This window comes from Phacochoerus africanus, chromosome 8, assembly GCF_016906955.1.
Source record: "Phacochoerus africanus isolate WHEZ1 chromosome 8, ROS_Pafr_v1, whole genome shotgun sequence".
Lineage (NCBI taxonomy): Eukaryota > Metazoa > Chordata > Mammalia > Artiodactyla > Suidae > Phacochoerus > Phacochoerus africanus.
In genome coordinates, this window is record NC_062551.1 from 69859191 (window position 1) to 69885588 (window position 26398).

A 26398-nucleotide genomic window follows, 5' to 3' on the forward strand; every position below is an offset into this window, starting at 1 on the left:
GCTCTCGAGGGTGGTCTCGGAGCAGCAGAGGCCAGGCGGGTCCATCCACAGTTAGGTTCGGTGATGGGGGGCACTGGCCCCTCTGCTGGGAGCATCCAGTGAGTCCCTAAGGTGCAGGCCTGTGCCCCAGGGGTTCTAGCACCTGCATGGACCCAGCAGATACTGAAGACATGGCCATGTGGGAAGAATGGGATGGGAGGAGGCCAGGAGGCCTGGGCGTGAGGCAGGACCACAGTGGGCGAGAGCTGTCCAGCCTGTTCTCTTGCCCAGGCCTGGGGAGGGCAAGCAGTGCTTCTGGTATTGGACCCTCCCAGCCCCAGAGGGGAAGCGTGTGTAGGTCTAAGATGATGGGCAAGGACCCCAGGACGGATGCCACACACTGATCCATTGGTGGGGCAGCCTCAGGCCCCTTTCTGAGGGCAGCTAAACCAGCCTAGGTAGGAGTTGCTGGCCTATAGGAGGCGAGCGCAGGCATTTGCTGAGAGACAGTGCCACCTAGTGGCAGGAGGCACTCACACCAGGCTTCTGCTGGACCTTCTAGCCTATCACCTGACCTCTCCTAGGTCTTTCTGGGCCTTTCAAGCTGGGGTCCAGCGCACTGGAAGCAATGATCCAGGGCTTTAGCCAGTTGGGCAGCACTGGAGCCCCTGACGACACCACACCCTGTGGCATCAGCTGAGGTCGGCTCTGCCAACAGAGAAGGTGGGTGGACTAGAATTTTAGCTGAGAGCCATGTGGCCCCACAGCGTGGGCAGAAACGTGGGCTCCTGCTCTCAGGCTCGAACCTCCACAGTGGGAGAGGCCAGACTGACTGCTGTTTCACTGGCACAAAGAAAATACAGTATTGCCAGGAAGCTTGTCCAGGCACTGCCCCCTCCCCCTCCGACCGCTCCAGGGGAATTCTCCCTCAGGCCTTTCTGCAGCCCTGGTCCTCCTGCATGGTTCTGGCAGAGGGGACCCTGGGGCCAGGGCAGACTGAAGGGCACCCCAGCAGCAGAGACCACCTCCCCAGAGAGCCCTCCTTAGGTCCAGGTTCAGTTCCAGGAACCTGCTCCCCACGGGGAGAGGTACCTGGCCAGCCTAGCTGTCTGGAGGCCCCACGCCCACGAGGGCCAGATTCCAGGGCCCAGAAACCACACCCACACATCCACGACTCACTGCTGACTGCTCAGCAGTTTCGAGCCAGGTGAAGTCACTGTGACAGCCTTAACTCGATTGAGCTCATTTTTATTTTCAATTGTTGATTTAGATAAACAAGATAGAGTTCTCTTAAAAATATTTATAAAAATTTCCCCTTATGGAGTTCCCGGCGTGGCTCAGTGGTTAACGAATCCAACTAGGAACTATGAGGTTGCAGGTTCGATTCCTGGCCTTGCTTAGTGGGTTAAGGATCTGGGTTGCTGTGAGGGGTGGTGTAGGTTGCAGACGCGGCTCGGATCCTGCGTTGCTATGGCTCTGGTGTAGGCCGGTGGCTACAGCTCCAATTAGACCCCTAACCTGGGAACCTCCATATGCCGCAGGAGCGGCCCTAGAAAAGGCAAAAAGACTCCCCCCCAAAAATCTCCTCTTATTATAAAAGAAATGTGTGTGCAATGTTTAAAAATTGGTTTTTACAAAAAGGTGTGATTTGGAGTTCTCTTGTGGCACAGCGGGTTAGGGATCTGGCGTTTTCACTGCAGTGGTTTGGGTTGCTGCTGTGGCACAGGTTCAGTCCCTGGCTGGGGAATGTCCACAAGCCCCAGGTGTGGCCAAAAAAAAAAAAGTGTGACTTGGGTGGCTTGGAAAAGTCCCATATACAGTTCTACTCTCTATGGAAATTTCCTATAGGAATTCCCATCGTGGCTCCGTGGTTAATGAACCTGATTAGTATCCATGAGGATGCAGGTTCAATCCCTGGCTTCGCTCAGTGAGTTAAGGATCTGGCGTTGCCTTGAACTGTGGATCCTGCATTGCTGTGGGCTGTGGCATAGGCTGGCCGCTGTAGCTCTGATTGGACCCCTAGCCTGGGAACCTTCGTATGCTGCAGGTGCAGCCCTAAGAAGACAAAAAAAAAAAAAAAAATTTCCTATGGACAACCTGGTACACATTCTTTGGGGATTTTTGGTTCTATACACGTACATGCACGAATTTGTGTGTGAGGGGGCGTATGCGGTGATGTCTTCTATACCAGCATATAGTTCTATGGTTTATTTGGATTTTTTCCATTAAGAGCATTCTACTAGGGACCTTCTTTTCAGTTTTTTAAAAATTTTTACTTATTTATATATTAATTTATTGGCCGTGACCACGGAATGTGGAAGTTTCCAGGCCAGGGACTGAACCCACACCACAGCAGTGACCCAAGCCAAAGCAGTAACCCACTAAGCCACCGGGGAACTCCTACTAGAGGTATTCTTACCACCTCAAGTTCAGGTTAACTCAGTGACCCTCGACCAGGATGGGAGGAAAGGTGATGCCCCAGGAACGCCAAGGCCAGAGGATTTCAGGCGGCTATGGTTCAGGAGCAGGGGAGAGGCACCCATGCTAAAACCCAGATCAGCCCTGGAAGAGAGAAGACTTCTCCCAGAAGAAACATCCCAGGAGGAGGGCCAACTCCACACTCCTATCTCCTGCCCGGCGGGGGCTGACAGTGCAGTTGGGGCAGAACAGGCTGTGGCAGGAGCGTGGCCCAGGCAGGCGCTGCCCCAGAGAGCTGCGGGAGCCACCGGAACACCCTATACATTTCTGCTGAGTTGGGTGCAGAGGCCAGGTCACACCCAGCGTCAGAGCTCGGGACCCAGGCCCTGTGCCAGGGCCAAGCCCTGAGATATCCAGGAGACCAAGAGCAGCTTCAAGAAAAGCAGCCCCTGTGCCAGATCTGCTCTCCTCCTCAGCACACACACCCACCTGCACGCTGCTCCTGAGAGCCCGCTCCCACCGAACAGCCCACTTGGCTGCACCATTCAAAGGCCAATAATTCCAACCAAGTGTGATAAGAACCCAAGGAAAGGACGAGATGAAGCTGGTGGTCAGGATCCCGGGCTATAGGGTCAGGCTCAGCCTTCCAAAAGCGGAGAGCCCATTATGTGCCCTGTGGCTCCAGGACAGACGGTGACAAACCCAGTTCTGGAGTCAGGCTGTAGCTTTGCATCCTGGGCCCTCTAACAATCGGCGGCATGAACTGGCTGCCGAGACTTACTGCTTCTTACCCGTTTTCTCGCCTGCTCGGTAGAAGCGATAGAGCTGGGAGCGCTCTATGGTTAAAGGAAACAATGTGTGTCAAGCCCAAGCCTGCTACATGATGAATCCTCAGTGTTACCCACCACCAGCTATGGCTGGCTGAGGGCGCTCAAAAAAGAAAGAACTTCTGCAGGTGCACAGAGACCTCCAGGGCTACTGGGGACACCTCCCTGGGCGCAGCCAGGAATACAACAGCCACCGTGTAGCCTGCACTCAGGCCAGACCCCAGCACACAAGGGCGGTTTCCTTGCTCCTGAACTGGGCACCAGGCAGGCCGGGGTCTGGCTAAAGGCTAAAGCAATGCAAGAATCAGAGTCCCTGTAACCGCCACCATTATCCAACTGGGGCCCGGGCTCCCACCTGGGGAAGGAGAAGGGACCAGCCTGGAGGCTCCAGAGGTTTCCTGGGCTCCACATCTCAATGCTGCCGCTGCCGGGGGTGGGGGCTCAGCTCTGCCTCGTCTGCCCCGAATCTCTCCCTCGTGGGTCACCCAGGCAAAAGGGCTCGAGCTATGCCCTGAAGGACCCACAGCTTGCTGTCCCCGAGAAGCGTGGGGCTGGCGCTGTGGCCCTCGACTCACCCTGGTCGATGGAGTGCTGGGGCAGCTGGCTGAGCTGGCTGTTCACCACCCCCGCGTAGGTGCGCAGGAACTCCTCCTCGCTGGCCGTCAGCTGCAAGGGCGAGAGCGGGTGAGGGGCTCCAGGCAGCCACTCCCTGAAGGCACCTGCCCGGCCAGGCTTGATCCCCGAGGGCGCCTCCTCCTTTGCTCCTTGGGCCTCTGTTCTTTTTTGGCCACCCCACGGCATCCCAGGCCAAGGGTCAGATCTGAGCTGCAGTCTTGACCTACACTGCAGCTGCAGCGCCAGACCCTGGACCCACTGTGCTGGGCCGGGGATTGAACCTGTATCCTGGAGCTGTAGAGATGCTGCCAATCCTGTTGCGCCACATCAGGAACTCCAGGCCTCTGCTCCTGAGATGTGGCCTTTCAGTTCCAGGGCAAGCACCCCTCCTCCCACCCCTGAAACTTGCTCCCCAGGGCCCCGCGGGCCTGCCACCGGGATCAGCTCTGAGACGGGATTCCGAGGCAGACCCTCTCCTTGTGAGAAGGGTCCCTGCATACCTGCTGCCCCCTTGGTGCCTGTCCTGCCCTTGGACACCCCTGGGAGAGAAGATTCTCGGGGCTGAGAGGGAGGGAGGAAGGTGGGGGCTTTAGAACGCATGCCCACCTGGGCCAGACCTGGCACAGGGCTGGGAAGATGGCCCCGGCAGTGCCTGCGGACCTGGACATGCTCGTCTCTGGGCTGAGAGACTGAATGAGCCTCAAAGCCAAACCAGAGGTCCCGGCACATCCCTCCCCGGAACCACGACTGCTGCGGAAGGGGGCCTCAGCCCCTCTGCCCTGCCCGCCTGGGTGTCCACTGTTCCCGCCCCGCAGGCACTCACGTTGGAGCCCATCTTCCTCAGCATGAGCAGCACTCGGACCTTCTGCTGAATGTACATCTCCTCCGGACTCTTCCCGGGGGCCCCCTCACGGTTCATCCCCTGGCCAGCTCTGGGGACTCCTGTGGAGGGAGGAGAAGCATGGGGGGGGGGCAGTGTGAGGACGAGACCCAGCCCCCCACAGGCAGGAGTCGTCAGGCAGCCCACGATGCTGCGGGGGCTGGTTTCCAAGAGCCCAGAAAGGGTGGCGGGTTGCTGGTTCCTTCTGAGCTCCCACTGGCCCCAGACAGCAGGACTGAGCAGCTACCCCTGGAGCAGGCGCAGTCCTGGTGGCCAGGCCCCCTCTGTGCCTGCGATGTCGGGCCGGGGGCCGGGGTGACCCGGATTTCTGGCCAGCTCCACCTTCCAGCCACCCCCTCAGCAAGGCTCCTGCCACGAGCCCAGGAGAGGTGGTACAGGAAGCCCAAATCGTCCCCGGCTTTCAAAGCGAGCAGCTCCTACAAGGAGCAAAGGGACGTGATCGGAGGCCGCCAGCCTGGGCCTGTAGCGGGAGAGACCTTGGGATCAGTACCCAGCCCCCAAACACCAAGACAGCTCCCTCTGCAGAAGTCCCTGCCGAGTTCAAGAGGCCAACTCCTGGGCTGGGCTCCAAGGAGTCCCTCGATGGGGACAGCGAGCCCGGGGCCATGGGCGCAGACACCCGCCCAGGCTCGCCACCACCCCCACCGCCCCCAGAGGTCCACCCACCTGTCACAGGATGGCTCCTGCAGGCAGCAGCCGTGTCCAGGTGCTGCAGGGACCCGACCTGCAGAAAGGTCCCGGGAGAGCAGTCCCAGGGTTTCCTCCCTCCAGGAGGAGCCGGTGGGGAGGAAGCCGGGTGTGGAGGGGTTAGGGTTACACACTTGTAACTCCTGGATGAGTCAGAAATAACACAGCAGCTGGTGGGGGTGGAGCCTCCGCAGCCTGGGTGCCAAGGAGCTGCGCTTGGAGGAGCAAGGGAGCAGGGCTTGCGGGCCAAGGACACTCCTCACACCGTCCATCCCTCGGGGGCCGGCCAGCCCTGGACCAGCAGGCTCTCCCGGGCAAAGGGCCGACTCAGAAATACGCCAGAGTCCCGGGCAGCAGCTTCCCGGGCAGAAGGAGCTGACGGGGCCCTGGCCCCCAAAGCCCACACTATAGGGCGAAAGGCTCACGGAGCAGCTGTGTGGGGCTGTCTCCTTATAGGGCTTTCCTTTCCGCCACCAATGCCAGGCTCTTGGTCTGCTCTCCCGCCACTTCCCCGGCTCAGAAGGGGGCCTCATTAACAACTGCTAACTGGGAAGGACGGCAGAGCCGCCTCCAGAACGACCTCTGATGAGAGGCAGCCAGCCACCCCCCAGGGCCAGGTGCACGGCGGGCTCAGCCACAGCCCCAGCTTCTGAGCACAGCTGAGCGGGAGGCTGGCTTCTGGGCTCTCACTTCTGCTGACCCCTTCCCACCTCCTTCCTCTCCACCACCCCAATGAGTAGCCAGAACAGATGACGTCTCTCCCCACTGCAGCCCACCCCAGCACGGTTCCCTCCCCTCTGTCTTGCTGCCCCAGAACCTGCCGGGAAGCTCCTCCCCCAGCAGCCTCTGCCCTGGGTGGCCCCGAATCTGGAACAGCCTTCCCTTCCCTGACTGCCTGACTGGAGTGGCTTCTGCACCCCTGCCCAGGGCTTCCCCACCCCCTGGGCATGCAGCCCCCCTGCCGGGCTGGCTGAATGGAGAGTCCAGGCGCTGTGGCGTCTAGGATTCCCTCGCAATAGCCACATCTCTTAGGGTCCAATGCAAACCCCTAATCCAGTTGCCATAGCCAAATTTAGCTTTTCTGAAGACTCTCATTCCTGAGCGATTTGTGTGCCTTGAGCTGTCATGTTCTCAAAGGACATCTGAAGCCTCCATGAAGCCCTCAAACTGGGAGTTAGGGCTTCCAGGGGTAAAATCTGTCCTGTGTCCAAGGGTCGGCTCTCTCCTTGTGGAAGACAAGGGACTGGCCACTAGGTGTCGCCACACACACACAAGAACCAGAGCTCCAGTGCTGCCCCCCACCCCCCGCCAGCCCCCCAGCCCTTCTGGTTCAAGCCTTCACTGTGATCCTGTCACAAACCACACCCCAGTCCCAGGTCCCAGAGCAAGTTCTCGTCCCCCACTTAGGGGCCAGCCCTACCCAGGCAAGGATCATGTCTGGTTTTGCTGTGCATCGCGGGACCTGGGATCTTGGCCTCAGAGGACAGAGCCCCTTCCTCTCTGCCCTTTCCGGACCAGCCAAGCTTCCTCCAACAGAGACATGGGGGCTCAGGACCAGGAGGAGAGAGAGTGTGCGTGTGCATGTGTGCACGAGTGTGCGTGTACATGTGTGACTCATTTTACACAGGGTCTGTTCACAGAATTTCACCCTCCCCACTAATCCTGCCCTCGGCGCCCTGTACAGATCAGTGCTGTTCCAGCAACACACGCCCCCACCCTCCACACTCCAGTCCTGCTGGACGAGGCTCTGGTCGTGCCTGGTCCACGTAATTCTGTCCTAAGCAGAACCTGCATCCAGGGTGCCGATGTGAAGCAAACAGCTGAAGAGAATCAATCATAAGTGACCCAAACAAGGCAGACTTTTCAGTGGCGGGGATGCTGCGAGTATATTACAGTGTGTTTGGGTTTGGTGTATAACTGAGCAAACATGCTATTAAGTTGTCATCACAATTTTGACCCACATCGGATTAACTTCACTGGAGAATCCTTATTCTCCCCTGTAGGGATCAGGAATGGTCTCCATTAAAATGTCATTCATTTAGACACACTAATTACCCATTCAGTCCTCAGCCCTAAGAGCCAACGTAATGATGCCTCTCCATTATGCTCTCCCAGCGACCCCAGAAACACCCCACCACCTTGGCTGGTGGCGCTTCCATTCTAAACCCTAAGAAAACCCCTCCGTGTCAGCTGCCCACGTCAGAGACAGACCTGCTCCCTCTCTGAAGACAAAACGTTCTGGAAGCAAACCAGGGAACAGCATAAAGGAGCCAAAACATGGAAAATGGGAAGAAACAGGCAACTATCAACTCTTCTGGCGATGGCGAGGCTTGTGGCCACGCGGATGTTACGCCACAGACCTCCACGTGTGATATGAACAGGGCGCGTGAGTCCAGAAAATGACATGTGACTGGGACAAACGCAGTGCTGAGACGCTGCGGGACATATGTTTGCTGCAGGCACAGAGACATCCACGCGCCGCCATTCACACACCCTTATGAGGCCGCAGCTCTGTTGAAGGAAGATTGGCCAGTAAAGGACAGAGAGAAGGGGGTTCCCAACCACTGGGAGGGATCCATCCGAAGTGACAAATGTGGCCCGTGGCCTGCGAAGTCACACTGCAGACTCTGGGAGGCATCCAGGTCGTCCCTGAGAGACCACGCTCCTGCCCAGAGGTAGAGGGACCTGATCTGCAGGCAGATGAGCTCCAGCCTGGAAGCAGCTGATCTCACATGGAAAGATGGGGAGCTGGGGCAGAGGGACCCGGGAGCAGGATGTGCTGCCGTCACACCCGTTCTGATCCACAGCCTTGAAAGCCAGCCTCCCTTCACAGGCACCAGGGGCCCCAAATGCAAACACAGCCACCCGCACTCATCTTTATTTATAAACTTGAAGCTAGCCTGTGGAACACCCACATTTATGCAAATTGGAATATAAGTTTATAGCCATGGTAGTGTAGCACCTGCCTGGAAAAGGCTGAGTAACCTCCGCTGGGCTGGGCAGCAGGCGGCCTTTGGACACACAAGCCACCTGTCCCAAGGGTCCCAGCACTTGCCTCCTGTTTTGTCCATTAAAAAAACAAACAAACAGTGATATATATATTTAACTGCTCATGTTTTTAAATGTGCATTTACCCTGGTGCAGTGTTTAGGCTGCATGGAAATACAGTGCCGTATAACTGTGTGATTCACAGAGTTTATATAAAACATATACACATATATTTTTTGTCTTTTTAGAGCCATGCCCTTGGCCTATGGAATTTCCCAGGCTAGGGGTCAAATGGGAGCTGCCGCTACCAGCCTACACCACAGCCACATTAACGCTGGATCCTTAACCCATTGAGAGAGGCCAGGGATCGAACTGACATCCTCATGGGTCCTAGTCAGGTTCATTACCTCTGAGCCACAACGGGAACTCCATAAAATATTAATTCAGCCTGCACACAACTTAGCCTCAAAGACCTCAGCAGTAGCACAACGTTCTCCCTAAAGACCCAGCTGAAGCAATGAGGCTTACCAGGGACAGTGGAGAAAGGACAGGAGATGAGCTAACTTCACGGTCAGCCCTTGAGCAGGTACCTGAGGCCCCCTCCCGATGCCGTTCTGTGTGGCCGTGCTCCGGACGACCGAACCCTGGGGTCCTTACCTGCTTCTGGAAATCACCTTCAGGCAAACAGGCGCTCAACTGTGACGGGTTGTGGCCAGGGAGGAATAGAAGGGTGCAGCCCTGTGGAAACACAGAACATGGGTCATGGGAGGAGGCAGGAGGAGCACACGCCCAGCGCCGAGGGATGCGGGCCGGCTGGCGGGAAGCTCCCGGCGATAGGCTCTGTGCGGTCCAGAAATACCTGTGTGTCTGGCCGGCCCAGGAACTTGCACCAACACCTCGGGGATAAGGTGCTGACTGCAGCTATGCTCGCCTTCATTTCCAGCCAAAGCAGGTCACCACACACCCTCCTCCCCTCGGGTGAGTCACCAAGGGCGATGGAGAGCTATGCCAGGAGACGTCCAGGACCAGAGTGAGTCACGGCTGGGCTGCTGATGGTCACGTCCTGCACCCGCATGAGAAGGCCCCTGCCCACCAAGCATCACGATGAGCCAGGCGTGGGCACCTGGGCGCTCCAGCCACTTTGGGCAGATGTGGGAACATCTGTAGTTACAGGCGGAAGCACACGCACACCTGCCAACTGCAGGTGATTTACAACCTACGAGCCTGGCCACGTGTCTGCGGGCCCCACACGCACCTCTTGCAGGCATCAGGGAACAGTCTCGTCTTCTGTCTCCCACACACAGCCTCATTCTGGGCCCTCTGCGGGGTAACCGGGAGGGGTGGGCTGCTGACGCTGGGCGGAGGCACAGGGAGAGCAGGCGGCAGACCGGCCACCCCTCCACGGCGGCACGGGGACCGCGGAGCATCTGGTTTAGACGTGCACCTCTGGCTCTCAGCCCCGCAGTGAGGACAGACGCCTTGGGATAAATGGGAAACTTACTGTGAGGGACCAAGAGGCCCCTCGGTCCTCGGCAATTTCTGCCAAGGAAGCTACTCACTCACCCGAGGGGCCCAGAAAGTGAGACTTCTTTTTTTTTTTCGGTCTTTTTAGGACCATAAAAAGCATATGGAAGAAGTTCCCGGGCTAGGGGTTGAATCAGAGCTATAGCTGCTAGCCTACACCACAGCCACAGAAACACCAGATCCAAGCGGCATCTGCGACGTACACCACAGCTCATGGCAACGCTGGATCCTTAACCCATTGAGCGGGGCCAGAGATCAAACCTGCATCCTCATGGATACTAGTCAGATTCGTGTCTGCTGAGCCAGGACGGGAACTCCCAGACAATGAGATTTCAAAAGGCCCCCCTCCAGGCAAATGCTACTCCAGCCCCTGGGTCTCTGGTCTGCCTGGCCCTTCAACCTGCGACGGCCCTGGGATGGAGAAGCGGTCACCGCCACTGCCATCCCCTCTACCCGCAGAGTACCCTATGGGAAAGACATTTATAGCAATTAATTGCTCTTTTATTCCTCTAGACATCAAAGCGCCGAAATGCCAAGGATCCCTGGGGAACTTTGCACCCAAGTCCCCACATTCCTTCAAAAAGAGATGAAAAGAAACAAGCTTCTCCACTTCTGAGGGCTTTCATTTCTCCAACGATCATAACAGCCAATTAGCCTCCTACCATCTACAGGGCTCAGACGTCCAAGAAGCAGAGAGAACCTTGGACTCAGGACTTGAAGGAGAGGACACCTGAGGGACACGGTGCCCACTGATGGGGCCGTCCTGAGACTCACACCAGCTCTTCCATTTGCACCTTATGATCGGGTCAGTGTTCCCAGTTTTTGTTTGTTTGTGTGTTTGGGCCGTGACCACAGCATGCAGAAGTTCCAGGACAGGGGATCCAACCTGAGCCACGGCAATAACCAGAGCCGTAACAGTGACAATGCTGAGTCCTTAACCTGCTAGGCGACCAGGGAACTCTTGTCTTAAAGTATTTAATTTTTCGTTTTCTTTTAATGGCTGTACCTGCGGCCTATGGAAGTTCCTGGGCACAGGGTCAAATCGGAGCTGCGGCTGGGGTCTGTGTCACAGCCACAGCAACACCGGATCTGAGCCACATTTGTAACCTACGCCGCAGCTAATGGCAATGCCAGATCCTTAACCCACTAAGCGAGGCCAGGGTTCAAACCGCCATCCTCACAGGGACAACATCAGGTCTTTGGCCTGCTGAGCCACAATGGGAACCCCAGTTCTTAATAACTTTTGAACATGGGGCCCTGCAGGGGGCCCCACAAACTATCTAGCTGGTCCAGAATGAGGGAAAGGATGCCAACGGATCTCAAACTGCCAAGGGCCCTGTAACCTTAAGCAGACGTGACATGGCCTCCAGAAGGATCTACTAAAATAAAACCTTCCGAGGTGTCCAGAGCCCTGTACCAGGCTCAGGGAGCAGGAGATACAACAGTGGGGCATGACACTGAGTCTGTCTTCCAGGAGGTAACTGAATGGCTGAGGAAAGCACACTGCACAAGGCAAATGGAAAATAAGACAATAATTCATAACAACGAGCCAGAAAGATATGCCAGGTTAAGACACAAACACTTCCAAGGGTGCCAAGCACATGAAACATGCTGTGCCCAGCACCTCCCCCTGAGCAGCTCAGAGGCAGGAGAAAAAGACCCAGAGCCTCCACCCAGTACAGTAAGTGGCAGAGTAAGCGGATGTGCAAAGCTCTGTGGCAACACAGAAGAAGGGGAGGGACCAGCTCACAGCAGAAGCCACTGGAGCTGGGTCTTGAAGGATGAATAGGAGTTTGCTAGTAGGGAAGGTGGGGAGGGCACTGCAGGCACAGGGAACAGACATTCTCTGAACAAACAGTTACTGAGCATCTGTTTAGTATATGCCAGGCCCTGGGCTGGGCATTGAGGATACACAGTGAGCGTGTGATGGTCCGTGACGAGGGCTCCCAGTGAGCAGGGGAGACAAGACACAAATCAAGTCATAACCCGGTAAACATGGCCTCAGACACTGCGATAAAAAACGATGGGCTGGGGGGGCCCTGATGACACACAGCTGGGAATCTGACCTTGCCCAGGGGCAGGAGGTGACTTCTGAGCCATTACCTGAGGGTGAGGAGGAGCTGGGCTGGGGCCACACCCATAAAAATCCTGAAGCAGGAAGAGACCGGGCCTTTGGGAAAACTGGAGGAAGAAGGCGGGCGAGGGGCTCGAGGTGCCGGACCACATGGGTCTCCGAGCAGGGTGAGGAGAGGTTCAAGCAGGGGGGAGTTGAGGAAAATCTGAGCTTTCCGAGACCCCTGCGGGCAGACCTGCTGGGCCGGGGGAGCCGGGCTCAGGCTGGGAGGGTGGGAGAAGGGATGGTGAGGGCGTGAGGGCTTGGGACACTTTGGCAGGTGGAACTTCGGGATGGGAGCAGTGTCACAGCCCGGGGTGCCGGCAAAGGCCCTGAGGACAGGCAGAACAGCCAGGATGGGACCCCACGGGCCACGGAGATGCCCACAGCCGGAAACAGAGCAGGTTCGTCCTTCAGATGAAGTCGACACCACTGTGAATATCCAACACGTGCTTGGAGTCAGAAGGCGGTGAGGGACCAGATCCGAGAAATACCTGGGGCACTTCCGGGAGATGCTGTGCCAGAGGGGGCGGTGGGGCAAGGGAGCCACTTTGGGAAAAAGGAGCCATGGTAAACCACTGACAGCCTGGCGATGCCACTTACCAGCCGTGTGGACTTGAGGAATGTGTTCACTCATTCAATCAACAAACATATTGAGGACTCACTGGCTACTGGGATATGTGGTGCAAAAAGAGTCAAAAGTTCCTACATGCATTATAGGGAGAGATAAAACAAAATCCACAAAAAGTAATCCATGGGCAGATAACCCAGCGGGAGGAAGGGGACAGGCGCTATGCACATACCCAAGAGGGGTGAGCAGACAGCAGTGTGGCGTGCTCAGGTGAGGGGAGAGCAGGGGAAGCTCAGGGGAGCTCAGGGGAGATGGACAGGGGCCCTGGACACAGCGGGAGGGAACTGAGTGAGGGGAGGGGATCACCAGGCTGGGGAGGCCTCTGAGAGGCTGGAGCAGCAAGGTGACCTGGTCTGACCCGGTTTTTAGCAGGGCCACCCCCACTCGGAAACAAGAAGAGGCTGGGGGGCCAAGGAGAGTAGAAGCGGGGAGAGCAGTGAGGAAGCCAGGCAGAGGGCTCCACCTGCCAAGAGCACTTCCCCCTTGATTGTGACAACCAGGAATGTCTCCAGGTGCTCCCTGGGGGACAAAATCCCCTCCAGGTGAGAACACGGCTTTGAAGAACCAGCTGACACACGTTCTGGCTTGCTGTTGGCCGGGCACTGTTCGAGTATATGAACCATTCAGTCTTTGCAACAAACACGCCTATAAGGTTTTACAAACGGGAATGCAGAGCCCCGGAGTCTGTGCTCATCCAGCTACTCTGTCCTAGTCTTTCTGGGGCAGGATGAGAGCCCAGACCATTCGGGCTCTTACTCCTGGGCTACACTGCTCTCAAGTAAACAAGAAAAGTGGATAGAAAGGCGCTCGGAGCCTGGGAGAGGGAGGCAGCCCTGGGCCTGATCTGCAGGCTGGGCTGTAGGTCCCACTCAGGGAGGCACCTCAGGTCCAGCAGCCACACCAAAACTAGGGCACCAGAGAGACTTCCACAAGCTCCATGCTCAGTAATTAAACTGCAGCCTCCCAGAATCTAGGGCCTCGTGAGCCACCACCTTAATTAAAAAATTCAGCCTCCTCAGCCCAGAGCCAGGCCCAGCATTCTCGAACCACACTGCATCAGCAGGAGCAAAACAGGTGGGATGGCAGCTCTGCAAGTCAGGGGGTCTGCAGGACGCGGCCCCGAGCTTAAGTGATGAGCCTGGATGAGACATTTGTCTCAGGGTCGCCAACCCAAATTCCACCCTGTGCCAAAGCTCCCTTCCTGCTCGGTGAAGCCAGGAGAAGGTGCAGAACAGCAGTGATAATTATTGTGGTTGCTGGAGGAGACCTCAGGGCCAGGCCTGATATCAGGCAAGTTGAGCATGCGGAGTCCTCAGGACAAGCCTGCAAGGTGGGAATTATTCCCATTTTATAGATGAGATGACCTAAGGCTCGGAGAAGGTAAGTGACCTGCTCAAGGCCACGGAGCTAAGACGCGACAAGCCTGGTTTTGAAAATCCATGCTTTCCCTCCATCCTGTCTGCGTCTTCGAGTTCAGAAGCTGCGGAAAGCATTAGCCATTTGAACTGAACTTAAATGAAAAGCCACTTTACAGGGAAAAGGCAAGCCCGGGCCCCAACCTGCTGCCAATCAGAAAATGAAGCGAGGCAGTATGAGAACTAAATACGGTGAATGGCTCCTGCTGGGATTCAGGGAAGAGAGGGGGCAGGGAGTCATAAAGGCCATTATTGGGCAACTGGAGAAAATTTAATAGGAGTATGTATTAGACATTAGTATTATAGCAAGGTCATATGTGTTGAGTGTGATGAATATATTGTGGTTACGTTGGAAAACATCCCAGTTCTTGGGAGTTCCCTTCGTGGCTCAGCAGTTAACAAACTTGACTAGGATCCATGAGGATGCAGGTTTGATCCCTGGCCTTGCTCAGTGGGCTAAGAATCTGGTGTTGCCGTGAGCTGTGGTGTAGGTTGCAGACAGCTCAGATCCCGTGCTGCTGCAGCTGAGGTGTAGGCTGGCAGTTGTAGCCCCAATTTGACCCCTAGCCTAGGAACTCCCATATGCCTCGGGTGCAACCCTAAAAAAAAGAAAAAATATCCTGGTTCTTAAGTGATCCGGGCTGAAGTATATAAAGATGAAATGTCTCAATGCTTGCAACTTACTCTCAAATGGTTCTGTAAAAAAGGTATGTGCAAGTGTGTGGGTGTGTCTATGTGTGTGAGAGTGTCTGTGTGTATGTGTCTATATGTGAGTGTATATATGTGTGTGTCTGTGTACACGTGAGTGTATGTGTATGTTGTGTGTCTATGTGTGTGAATGTGTATCTGTGTGTGTCTGTGTAAGTGTATCTATGTGTGAGTGTGCCTGTGTGTGAGTGTGTCTATGCATGAGTGTGTCTGTGTGTGTGTCTATGTGAGTGTCTATGAGTGTGTTTTTATGTGAGTGTATGTATATGTGTGAGTGTCTGTGTGCATCTATGTGTAAGTGTGTCTGTGTATGGGAGTGTGTCTATGTGTGTGTTATATGTTGTGTGTCTGTGTAAGTGTGTGTCTATGTATGTGAGCATGTCTATGTGTGAATGTGTCTAATGTGTGTGTGTGTATGTTGTGTGTCTGTCTGTGAGTGTGTCTACGTGTGAGTGAATGTGTCTATGTCTGCATGTGTACACATGTGTGTGTTCGTGTGTGTTTATATGTGAGCGTGTACATGTTGGTGTACGTGTAAGTGTGTGGGTGTGCGTGTGTGAGCGTGTGTCTGAATGCATGCACAGAGACAAAGATGCAGGAGCAAACACGGAGAGTGTCCTGGGTGAATCCAGGGAAAGGGCGTGGAGCTGGTCACTGCACTCCAGTGACTTTTCTGTTGATGCGAGATCAAAATGAAAAGTCAAGAAAACACGGGAGTTCCCGCTGTGGTGCAGTAGGTTAAGAATCCGACTACAGCAGCTCAGGTCACTGGGGAGGCACTGGGTTGACCCTGGCCAGGGAACTTCCATGTGATGTGGGTGTGGATAGAAAAAAAAAAAAGGTCAGCACAACATTAAAAAGCCCCAGGGAAGTAGGGGGTGCAGCACAAGAGGCTCCAGTTGTTCTGGAGGCCCCAGGGCGGCCCTCCTCTGGAGGGAACAGATGTGAAGCCCAGGCACCAACGGGCCCCCCTCCCCGGCCTCAGGCCTGCCGCACACGAGAGATTCTGGAACTCACCCTCCAAACACTTCCTACCTCAGAGCTGCCCCCTGCCCGGCCACTTTCTCCTGCAGGGGTGAGCTGCTCTGAGGAAGGCCCTTCTGGGACAGGACGCTTCTTGAAAGGTTAAGTCATTCAACACAGCCCAACGGTATCCCGTATCCGGAGCGTGGCTGCCCTGCCCAGTCATCCAGGTGACAGTGGGAAAGGCATCAGAAATCCACAGGGGAAGGGGGCTTCAGGGCCGCGCCCCCCCCCCCCCTCCTTTCTGTGACCTGACTCCCCCTGACAGAGACGAGCAGCATAGTTACACAGGCGGTTGTAGAAGTCCCAGTCGGGGACCACAGATAGAGAGGGACCCCTAGGGGACTTCAGGAGACCACTGTAAGTTAATGAGCGCTCAACAAAGCCACCCGAACTTCATGGAACGAGTAGGCTTTGCTTAATGATGAAACCACACAAAAAAAGCAGGATACAGGCCTCAGGTCTTTAAGAGAAAGATAAAACGAGGGCTGCATTCAAGTTCAGCGAGACAAGGATCCTTGGGACCCAGGACAGGAATTTAAGGGAAAGAGGACCTTCCACAGTGGGGGATCCTGATTAAAGCTGAGAGGAGTCAACATATTTAGCAGATGTCACCGCCTTTCTGCTGATTTGAATGAGCACAGGACAGACCTAGTTTGACCTCACAGAGTCAAATACTCTCTTACCCAATACAAAGGGGGAGCTAGTGATGTTAGTGTGACATTGAGTCGAAGAACGAGGAAGAAGGGGGCCTCTCCCCCTCCCCACTTTCCTGGCTGATAAAACTGCAGCCCACCTGATCCTGGGGCAGCGCCTTCTCACTCGCCCACCTGCCCGCATCTCTCTCAAGCGTCCTATCCTAATAAATCTATTTATTGCCCATCACTTAGTCTTTCGCTGAATTCCTTCTGCGATGAGACACAAAACCTGAGCCTCCGTAAGTCCAGACGCCAGGTGCGTGATCTGGGTTTAGGCTCAGTTCCAGTCCCGGCACATGGGTTCAGGTCCCCATCTGGGTTTAGGCTGGGTTCACATCACACGTGTTTCGGTTTCACCTTCACAGACCGGGCAGGCTACTTTTTTTTTTTTTTTTCTCCTTTTTAGGGCCGCACTTGAGGCCTGTGGCAATTCCCAGGCTAGAGGTCAAATAGGAGCTATAGCCGCCGGCCTACACCACAGCCACAGCCACGCCAGATCTGCGACCTACGCCACAGCTCATGGCAATGCCAGATCCTTAACCCACTGAGTGAGGCCAGGGAATCGAACTGGCATCGTTATGGATGCTAGTTGGGTTTGTTACTGCTGAGCCACGGCGGGAACTCTCCCTGCAGGCCACTCTTGAAGAGGGCTCCCCGACAGGCACAAACCAGCCAGGAGCCTGGACGTGCACGCCGGGCTGGCAGACCCAGGTCATCCACCACACTCCCTGCTTTGGCGCTGGTTCTCGGTGGGGGGCCTTCAGCAAATGTCTAGAAAAAGGAGGATTTCCAATGGTCTACGGATGGACAGATGCTGGGCAGGGGCCACAGATGCTGCTAAACAACCTACGAAGCACAGAATGGGCACCCCAGCAGTGACAATGCCGGACCCTAAACCTGCTGAGCCACCAGGGAACTCTAATCGTTAGCTGTCTGAAGCCTGTTTTTGCACACGCACCCACATCTCCAGCACTCCCAGCACTGCCCTGACACCTGGTGTCTGAGTCTCTGTTCCCACCTCCAAACTGGAAACTCTCTGAAGGCAGGCTGCACGGGGATTTTCCGGCCTTCATAGGCCCCAGGCAGCCTTACTCTCAGAAACATGTTAAAATGGACCCACTCTTTTTTTTTTTTTTTTTGGTCTTTTTGCCATTTCTTGGGCTGCTGCCGTGGCATGTGGCGGTTCCCAGGCTAGGGGTCGAATCGGAGCTGTAGCCACCGGCCTACGCCAGAGCCACAGCAACGCGTGATCTGAGCCGCGTCTGCAACCTACACCACAGCTCACGGCAACGCTGGATCATTAATCCACTGAGCAAGGGCAGGGACTGAACCCGAAACCTCATGGTTCCTAGTCGGATTCGTTAACCACTGCACCACGATGGGAACTCCAAAATGGACCCACTCTTCTCATTAAGTAGAATTCTCGGAGTTCCTGTCGTGGCTCAGTGGTTAAGAAATCTGACTAGCATCCATGAGGACGTAGGTTCGAGCCCTGGCTTTGCTCCTTGGGTTAAGGATCCAGCATTGCCCTGAGCTGTGGTGTAGGTCACAGACGAGGCTCAGATCTGGCGCTGCTGTGGCTGTGGTGTAGGCTGGCAGCTAGAGCTCTGATTTGACCCCTAGCTTGGGAACCTCCATATGCTGCAGGTGTGGCCCTAAAAAGCAAATAAATAAATAAATAGAATTCTTGTAAGACTCCGAAGAGGAAAGGGAGCTGACGCTTTTTTTTTTCAGGTCTCCAATATTTTTGTGGACACTTGAAAAGCCTGGAGACCGCAGGCTCTGTGCTGCGGATCCTGGCTGCTGCCAGTTACGTCTGGGGCTGCAAGTGAGGTGCAGCAAATGAACAGATTTCTCACTCACTTGGGAGCCCCAGCCTCAGAACCCCAGAGAATCTATGCCATCTAGGAACAGAAGCTGCCTACATGTACAGTTTATGTAATATTGAGGCAACTGGCCTGGTAAAAGGCATCTGTTTAAAACTTCTGGTTTGGGGGGGGAGGACTGGTGATTTCGGATGGAAATATTCTAAAATTAGGTTGTGATGATGGTAGTACAACTATAAGTATAATAAAATTCAGAGTTCCCAATGTGGCTCAGCAGTAAGGAACCTGACTAGCACCCATGAAGACGTGGGTCTCGCTTAGGGGGTTAAGGACCTGCAGTTGCTGTGGCTGTGGTGGAGGCCAGCAGCTGTGGCTCAGATTCGACCCCTAGCCTGGGAACTTCATATGCCACGGGTGGGGCCCTAAAAAGACAAAAAATAAAAAAAATAAAATAAAATTCATTGAATGGGGGAAAAAAAAAACTTCCTGTTAAAAAAATAACAAAACCTTGTCTGGTGATTTGGGCCTGAATGGTAGAAAAAGTTACCCAGATCTCACTGTCTCTCTTCAAGTCCTGAATCAGGTAAACCACCTTTCGCAGCTAAGCAGCAGTACCTGGCAGGCCTGCTCAGAGCTGTTGTGTTTTAGCCAGAACAACACAAACAGGAAGGACCGGGAGCTGAGCTGGAGGAAGTTTCCCGGCTGCACCAGGACACTTGGCATCCCCGCCAAGTCGTCAGACTCTGCCGTTCTGACCCAGGGACACGCAGGCAGGGGTTTTATTCCTGCACAGCAGCGGGAGAAGGACAGAAGGAAAGAGGGACATCTTCTGACCTAATTTCAAGAGGCTCTTTTTTCCTTCCCAGAGAACAGCTGGAGCCCTGGGACCCGGCCAGGCCAGAGCCTGAGACCTCAAGTCAGGAACCAGCTCGCCTACAAAATCCGGCTCCGGATCTTCCTCTGATTCAGTCTGACCTTCGGCCTCCGGCAGGTTCCCAGCAGGCGGGGAATGTGGACTGCGAGTCCTGGCCTCTGAGTAGAAGTCAGGGCTTGAACCCTCAGCTCTCAGCCTTCTGCTATTCCTGGCCAGGAGCTCTCAGGCCTGACCCCCTTCACCTTGGCCTGAGCACCTGGCAGAGTTGAAAGCCCACCTGCACAAGCTGGTGGCAGAAGGACCTTCTCTCCTGTGACCCAGACCAACATCTGAGATGCCCCCAGGGGGCTGATAGCCCCCACCCCACCCCCACACCCATAAGGGAACATTCAATTTGTGTTGCTGGTCAGTCTTCTCAGGGATCCAGCTGAAGTCAGCTTTGGGCTGGAAGGACCACTTCCAAGCCTGACAATCCCAGGGAAGGAAGGAGCCTGGCCAGGTTTCACAGACCTTGGGTCACCTCCAGAGAAAGACGCCAGAATGGACATTTTAATCCACAGACACTCCATCAACCCCACTGCCCATAGCTATGTCAACTCTTAAGGGTCCCCATTTAATTTTTTTTTTTGGCCACACCCTCGGCATGTGGAAATTCGCAGGCCAGGGATCGAACCCGACCCACAGCAGTGACAATGCCAGACCCTTAACCCACTGAGCCACCAGGGAACTCTATGATTTAAAAAAATTTTTTTTAAAGGGTCACCATTTAAAATGTTAATTACAGGAGTTCCCGTCGTGGCGCAGTGGTTAATGAACCCGACTAGGAACCTTGAGGTTGCGGGTTCGATCCCTGGCCTTGCTCAGTGGGTTAAGGATCTGGCGTTGCCGTGAGCTGTGGTGTAGGTTGCAGACGCGGCTCGGATCCTGCGTTGCTGTGGCTCTGGCATAGGCTGGCAGCTACAGCTCCGATTAGACTCCTAGCCTGGGAACCTCCATATGCCGCGAGAGCAGCCCAAGAAAATGGCAAAAAAAAAAGACAAAAAAAAAGTTAATTACATTGGGAAATTTTAAAAAAAATTTAAGAGGGGAAACACTGACACAGCGCTATTTATTTATCAGGAACTGCATAAGACTCCTTCACTCGGGGCCACATGGGCTTGTTCACACCACCCTCCTGCGGGAGGGGACCAGCCTTGCTCTCAGCGGCAGGCCCATGCCAGCCCAGCCTTCCCAGTGCCTGACTTGCTCAAGGACCTCCGCCCTCTCCGGCTCTTCTGCCTTTGGCCCCCTCTCCCTCCATCCCTCCCCCCACTGAAGGCTCCTATAATTGGTTCAAATAAGTAAGCTTCCTGGACCAGGTTCACGGCATCCCTTGAGAATGCGGCCAGGAAGGCCTCCAGCTTCCTGTTGTGAGAATTAGGTCATTAAACGAATTGGGTTGCTTGGAGGGTGAGGGCTCAGTCCCCGAATCGTGCCTCCGGAGCCAGCTTCCTCCGAGCTGCCTGATTCTGGGGATGGCTGTCCTGGGGACCCAGCTGAGAGGCTCCAGGCCTGACCTTCTGGGTGCAACTTCTTCCCATAAACTCTTTTTTTTTTTCCTTTTCTTTTTAGGGTCACACCTGCAGCATATGGAAGTTCCCAGGCTAGGGGCCAAATCGGAGCTACAGCTGCCAGCCTACACCACAGCCACAGCAAAGCAGGATCTGAGCCGCATCTTCGACCTACACCACAGCTCATGGCAACACCGGATCCTTAACCCACTGAGCAAGGTCAGGGACTGAATCCACATCCTCATGGATGCTAGTCGGGTTCTTAACTCCCTGAGCCACAACAGGAACTCTCCTATAAACTCCTAAGAGGATGTGTTTTAAGGTTCCTCTTTTTCATAGGCTTTCAGCATACAGGTATGTGCTAATTTGCATAAAAAATCTAGCTATGTTTGTTTACCCTGAAAACACAGCCAAAGTACTGCAATAAGTTGCAGGCATTCATTACACGGGCCCATCACATACGCCACACTGTGTTTGGAGAGCTGCCTCTGCTCTATTACACAGGCTGTGACCCCCTCTCCTTTCCCTCCAGCTACCTTAGAAGAAAAAATAACCCGAGGAGGAGGAAACCTCCCGAGAGGTCGCTGAAGCCTCAGTGGCCTTCCTCCCTAAATGTTTAACAAGCTGATAATCAAAATAAAAAACATTTTAAACAAAGGCTAGTCCTGGAGCTCCCTGGTGGCCTAGGGGTTAAGGACATGGTGTTATCACTGCTGTGGGTGAGGGTTTGATCCCTGGCCCAGGAACTTCTGTAAGCTGCAGGGGCAGCCAAAAAACATTTTTTTAAACAAAGGGAACTCCAGAACCTATATGCATTTATTCCATTAACTCCCTGGGGAAGGAGCATGAAGATGAGAATTTCTGATGGGTCACAAGGCTCCAGTCCGGAGGCAAAAGATGCTGGAGGCGGGGCAGGGGGGAGACGATCAGGGGAAACCTGCAAGCTCTGAGGAGGTGGGAAAACTCCACACCCCACATGGCAGGAAGCCACCCATAGTCACCTGCTCAGGGCCAGGGCCACCTGAGTGGACAGGAGAGTGGACAGAAATGGACTGGAGACCTTCGCAATCCTTGTGAAGAAAGAAGCTGCCCCAGTTCCCGAGGGGTTATAGGCACAAGCACCCAGACCAGTGTAGGGGAGGAAAACGTCTCCCTCCTTCGCTTCCAGGGTCTTTGGCTGGTTTAATAATTCAACTGACATAAGACACTAATAGGAGAAAAACCAACTTCATACGTTCAGGAGTTCCGAAGATAGGAGGCTGGAAGATGTGACCAAAGCAGGCAGCTTTTGTACGTTTTAGACAAAGAAACAATACATTTGTGAAGAACTGACAAGACAAAGGATTTGGGGCTCAGGGCGGGAAAGCAGCGAGGCAGTAACAAGGGTTTTTGTTGTGTTTTGTTTTGCTACTTTTTAGGGCTGCACCAGTGGCATATGGAAGTTTCCAGGCTAGGGGTTGAATCGCAGCTACAGTTACCAGCCACAGCCACAGCCACAGCAACACAGGATCTGAGCCGCATCTGCAGCCTACACCACAGCTCATGGCAATGCTGGATCCATAACCCACTGAGGGAGGCTACAGATTGAACCCGCATCCTCATGGATACTAACTGTATTCGTTTCTATGATGGGAATGCCAAGGTTAGATTATACAGCCTTTCCAGCCTTGGGTTCCCTGTCTCTGATGACAAGGATGCTTTCTAACCTGCTGGTACAGGGAAGGTACCTTTCCCAAGGGAGATTTCTTTCTTGCTTTCAGGGAACAGAGGAGGATCAGAGTGTCCCTCTCACACTGGCTATTTCTCAAGTCACTTTAATTCAACATAATCAATATGCCGAAGTCGTAGATTTGGGGACAGCATACTCCGCTCCCCCTCACGAGGCACGCCCAGATAAACCCGTTCAGAAGCCAGAGCCCCATCATCCACGTGTAATCACATCCTCCCTTCCCAGAGCCACGAAACCATTAGTCACCAAGTCACAGAGAGGGAACAGGAGCTCCCAGCAAAGCTGGCCTGGAGCACTCCCCTGGCAAAGGGACTCATGGTTTCCCAGGCCAGCTACTCACCCAGGACTGTCACAGTTCATCCAGTGAAACCCAGCCGTCTTTTACAAGCCCATATCCACAGGCTGCACGCAGAACCCGACCTCTTGCAAAAACTCTCAGCCAAGAGGGAAAAGTTTCAATCGAGATTCCCTGAGAAAGTGCTTAAACCACACACTAGTTTGGGAATGTTCCTGAGGATTAAGACTTTACATCTCAGAGTGTTAAACTGCCTTGAAAATGTACCTGGAGCACACAGCACCATGTTAAAACAAAAAGCAACAAAAAATATAGGCACCGATGCACACCAGTTCTTACCTGCTTCTAGAAAAGTCATGCACGTCTGTCCTGGAAGTCATAAAACTTCCAAGTCCAAAAAAGGATAACTCAGAATAATGCCACACAGATGGACCTAGAAATGATCATGCTAAGTGAGGTCAGACAAGTATCGCATGACGTCACCAACATGTGGAATCTAATAACAGAGGATCCCAAAGAACTTACTCGCAAAACGGAAACAGACTCAAATTTCGAAACCAAGCTTGGCTACCAAAGGGGAAATGTCGGGGGGAGGAATAAATAGGGGGTCGGGATGAACACGTACACACGACTATACATAAAACAGACAAGGAAGAGAGTTCCCGTCATGGCGCAGTGGTTAATGAATCCGACTAGGAACCATGAGGTTGTGGGTTCGATCCCTGGCCTTGCTCAGTGGGTTGAGGATCCGGCGTTGCCGTAAGCTGTGGTGTAGGTTGCAGACGAGGCTCGGATCCCATGTTGCTGTGGCTCTGGTGTAGGACGGTGGCTACAGCTCCGATTCGACCCCTAGCCTGGGAACCTCCATATGCTGTGGTTGTAGCCCTAAAAAGACAAAAAGAAAAGAAAAAGAAAGAAAGAAAAGGAATAGATATACATATACGCAGAACTGATTCACTTCGCTGTACACCTGGAACCAACCCAGCCTCGTCAGTCAACTATACGCCAATAAAGTTTAAAAAATAAAGTTGTTGTATACACATTCTTAAGGAAAAAAAACAAAAAACAAAACTCACCCAAAACAGAAGTTCCTACAAGAAAGGGAAATGCAGGACTCTGCATATGCTGTCAGAGAAGGGGAAGGAAAGCAGAAATTCAAGACAATAACCCATAAGTAGGCAAAGCCAAGTGGACGGCAATGCAAATAAATTCCAGATGGAACAAAGTTATTGCTGCTTTTTTTCTCCTCACCTTTTTATTTTGAAAAATTTCAAAGCCACAGAAAAACTGAACGAATAGTGCAAGGAACATCCCTGTACCCTGGCCCTTGTGTTCTGACTGTCACCATTTTGCCACATTTGTCTCATGTTTCCCCGCACTGTGAGCAGAGGGAGGTATGTATGCTTCTCGCCCTGAGCTGTTTGGAAGCAGAGCTGCAGATATCGGATGCTTCGCTCTCATCACGGATCTCCTAAGGTCACGCTCCTGTGTTATCACAGTACTACCTTCACCCCCAAAGAATTTTCTATTGGCCTAGCAGCACTCTCTCATGTAAGGCCCATCTCCAACTTTCCCCACCCATGCCCCTCACTTTGCCCTGTACCAGTGTTTTATTGCAAGCGCCCAGGGCCTGCAGAAGTTCCCAGGCCCCAGCAGTGACAATGCAGGATCCTTAACCCACTAGGCCACCAGGGAACTCCATAGCCTGTACCGGTTTTAATCCAAGATCCAATGAAGGGTCTAACTTCATTTGGTTCCCACACTCTTTCCTCCCCCTTAGCCTGGAACGTTCACCAGCATTTCTTTGTCTCTCGCTACATTAGCATTGTTTTTAGAGTCTAGGACTATTGCCTATGTGTCCTGTTTTCCTTAGAACTGCAGAAAGGGCAGGAAGTTCCCGCTGTGGCTCGGCAGTAATGAGCCCAACTAGTATCTATGAGGAGACATAGGCTCAAACCCTGGTCTCGCTCATTGGGTTAAGGATCAGGCATTGTGGCTGTGGTGTATAGACTGGCAGCTGGAGCTCTGATTCAACTCCTAGCCTGGGAACTTCCATATGCCACAGGTGCAGCCCTAAAAAAAACAAAACAAACAAAAACAAACAAAAAAAAGAGAACTGGAATAAGGGTAAACATTTGGGCAAGAAACTACCACAGGTGACACCGTCCACATCCCACTGGAGGCGCCCAATGCCAGCCTTCCCTGCTTCTGGTAATGCCGGACTTTGGAACCACTCGGTTATGTATGGAGCCAAGTTTCAAATGAACAAAATAGAGAGTAAGTGTATTAAAAGAAAACGGGGGGGGGGGGGGGTGGATAATAATACAAAACAAAACCTGGAAATTAGAAATCAAAAGATTTAAAAATCTGATTACATAAAAATCAAAACCCTCAGGGAGTTCCCATTGTGGTGCAGTGGGTTAAGGCCCTGACTGTAGAGGCTCAGGTGGCCGCAGAGGCACAGGTTTGATCCCCGGCAGTGGCTTAAAGGGTCCAGCATTGCCGCTGTTGCAGTGTAGTTTGCACTGCTGCTTTGCACTGGAAAAATAATACAATCAAAAGAACAATTACAAATTGTGGAAATAGTCATAGGACATAGTCATGGTCATAAGACAAGCTTCCTTAATATATAAAGAACACCTTATAGATCAATAAAAGACTGCCAACCCAAGAAAGAAATGGGCAAACACCTAACAGATTGCCCTTAAAGATATGAGATGATGCTGTATTTCCTCATAAGGAAATGCAAATTAAAATTATAATGATATACCACTTCTCACCTATCAGATTAGCAACAAATCAAAAAGTTGGACAACCCCTGCCATGATATGGAGGAAATAGGCATTCTTGTACAATTTTTTTTTTTTTTTTGTCTCTTTGCCATTTCTTGGGCCAATCCTTCGGCACATGGAGGTTCCCAGGTTGGGGTCGAATCAGAGCTGTAGCCGCCGGCCTACGCCACAGCCACAGCCACAGCCACGCGGGATCCGAGCTGCATCTGCAACCTACACCACAGCTCACGGCAACACCAGATTCTTAACCCACTGAGCAAGGCCGGGGATTGAACCCAAACCCTCATGGTCCCTAGTCAGATTTGTTAACCACTGAGCCACGACAGGAACTCCTCTTGTACAATTTTTAATGGGCATATAAAAAGTTACTATCTCGAATGGATTAAGAAGATGTGGTGCATATACACAATGGAATACTACGCAGCCATAAAAAGAACAAAATAATGCCATTTGCAGCAGCACAGATGAAACTAGAGATTCTTATACTAAGTGAAGTCAAAAAGAGAAAGACAAATACCATATGATATCATGTAAATGTGGAATCTAATATATGGCACAAATGAAACAAGAAAACAGAAAAGAAACAAACTCGTGGACTTGGAGAACAGACGTGTGGTTGCCAAGGGGGATAGGGAGGGGAGTGGGATGGCCAGGGAGTTTGGGGTCAATAGATGCAAACTATTGCATTTGGGGTGGATAAACAATGAGGTCCTGCTGTACAGAACAGGGAACTATATCTAATCACTTGTGATGGAACATGGTGGAAGATAATGAGAAAAAGAATATATATATGTATGTATACATA

The 26398-nt window shown here is 53.4% G+C and overlaps 1 protein-coding gene across 2 annotated transcripts in view; it reads right to left on the reverse strand.

Moving 5' to 3' along the window:
- CTNNBIP1 (catenin beta interacting protein 1) overlaps positions 1–26398 on the reverse strand; it is a 55132-nt gene that overhangs the window by 16627 nt on the left and 12107 nt on the right. Inside the window, exons 2-5 of one of the 2 annotated variants that reach the window (XM_047791676.1) lie at positions 9073–9153; positions 5407–5570; positions 4663–4781; positions 3800–3890 (exon numbers count right to left, since the gene is read on the reverse strand). In XM_047791676.1, coding sequence (XP_047647632.1) covers positions 3800–3890; positions 4663–4758 — 187 coding nt within the window. In that variant the 5' untranslated portion in view covers positions 4759–4781; positions 5407–5570; positions 9073–9153. The remainder of the gene's footprint in view (positions 1–3799; positions 3891–4662; positions 4782–5406; positions 5571–9072; positions 9154–26398) is intronic. The other variant, XM_047791678.1, reaches the window with a different exon arrangement.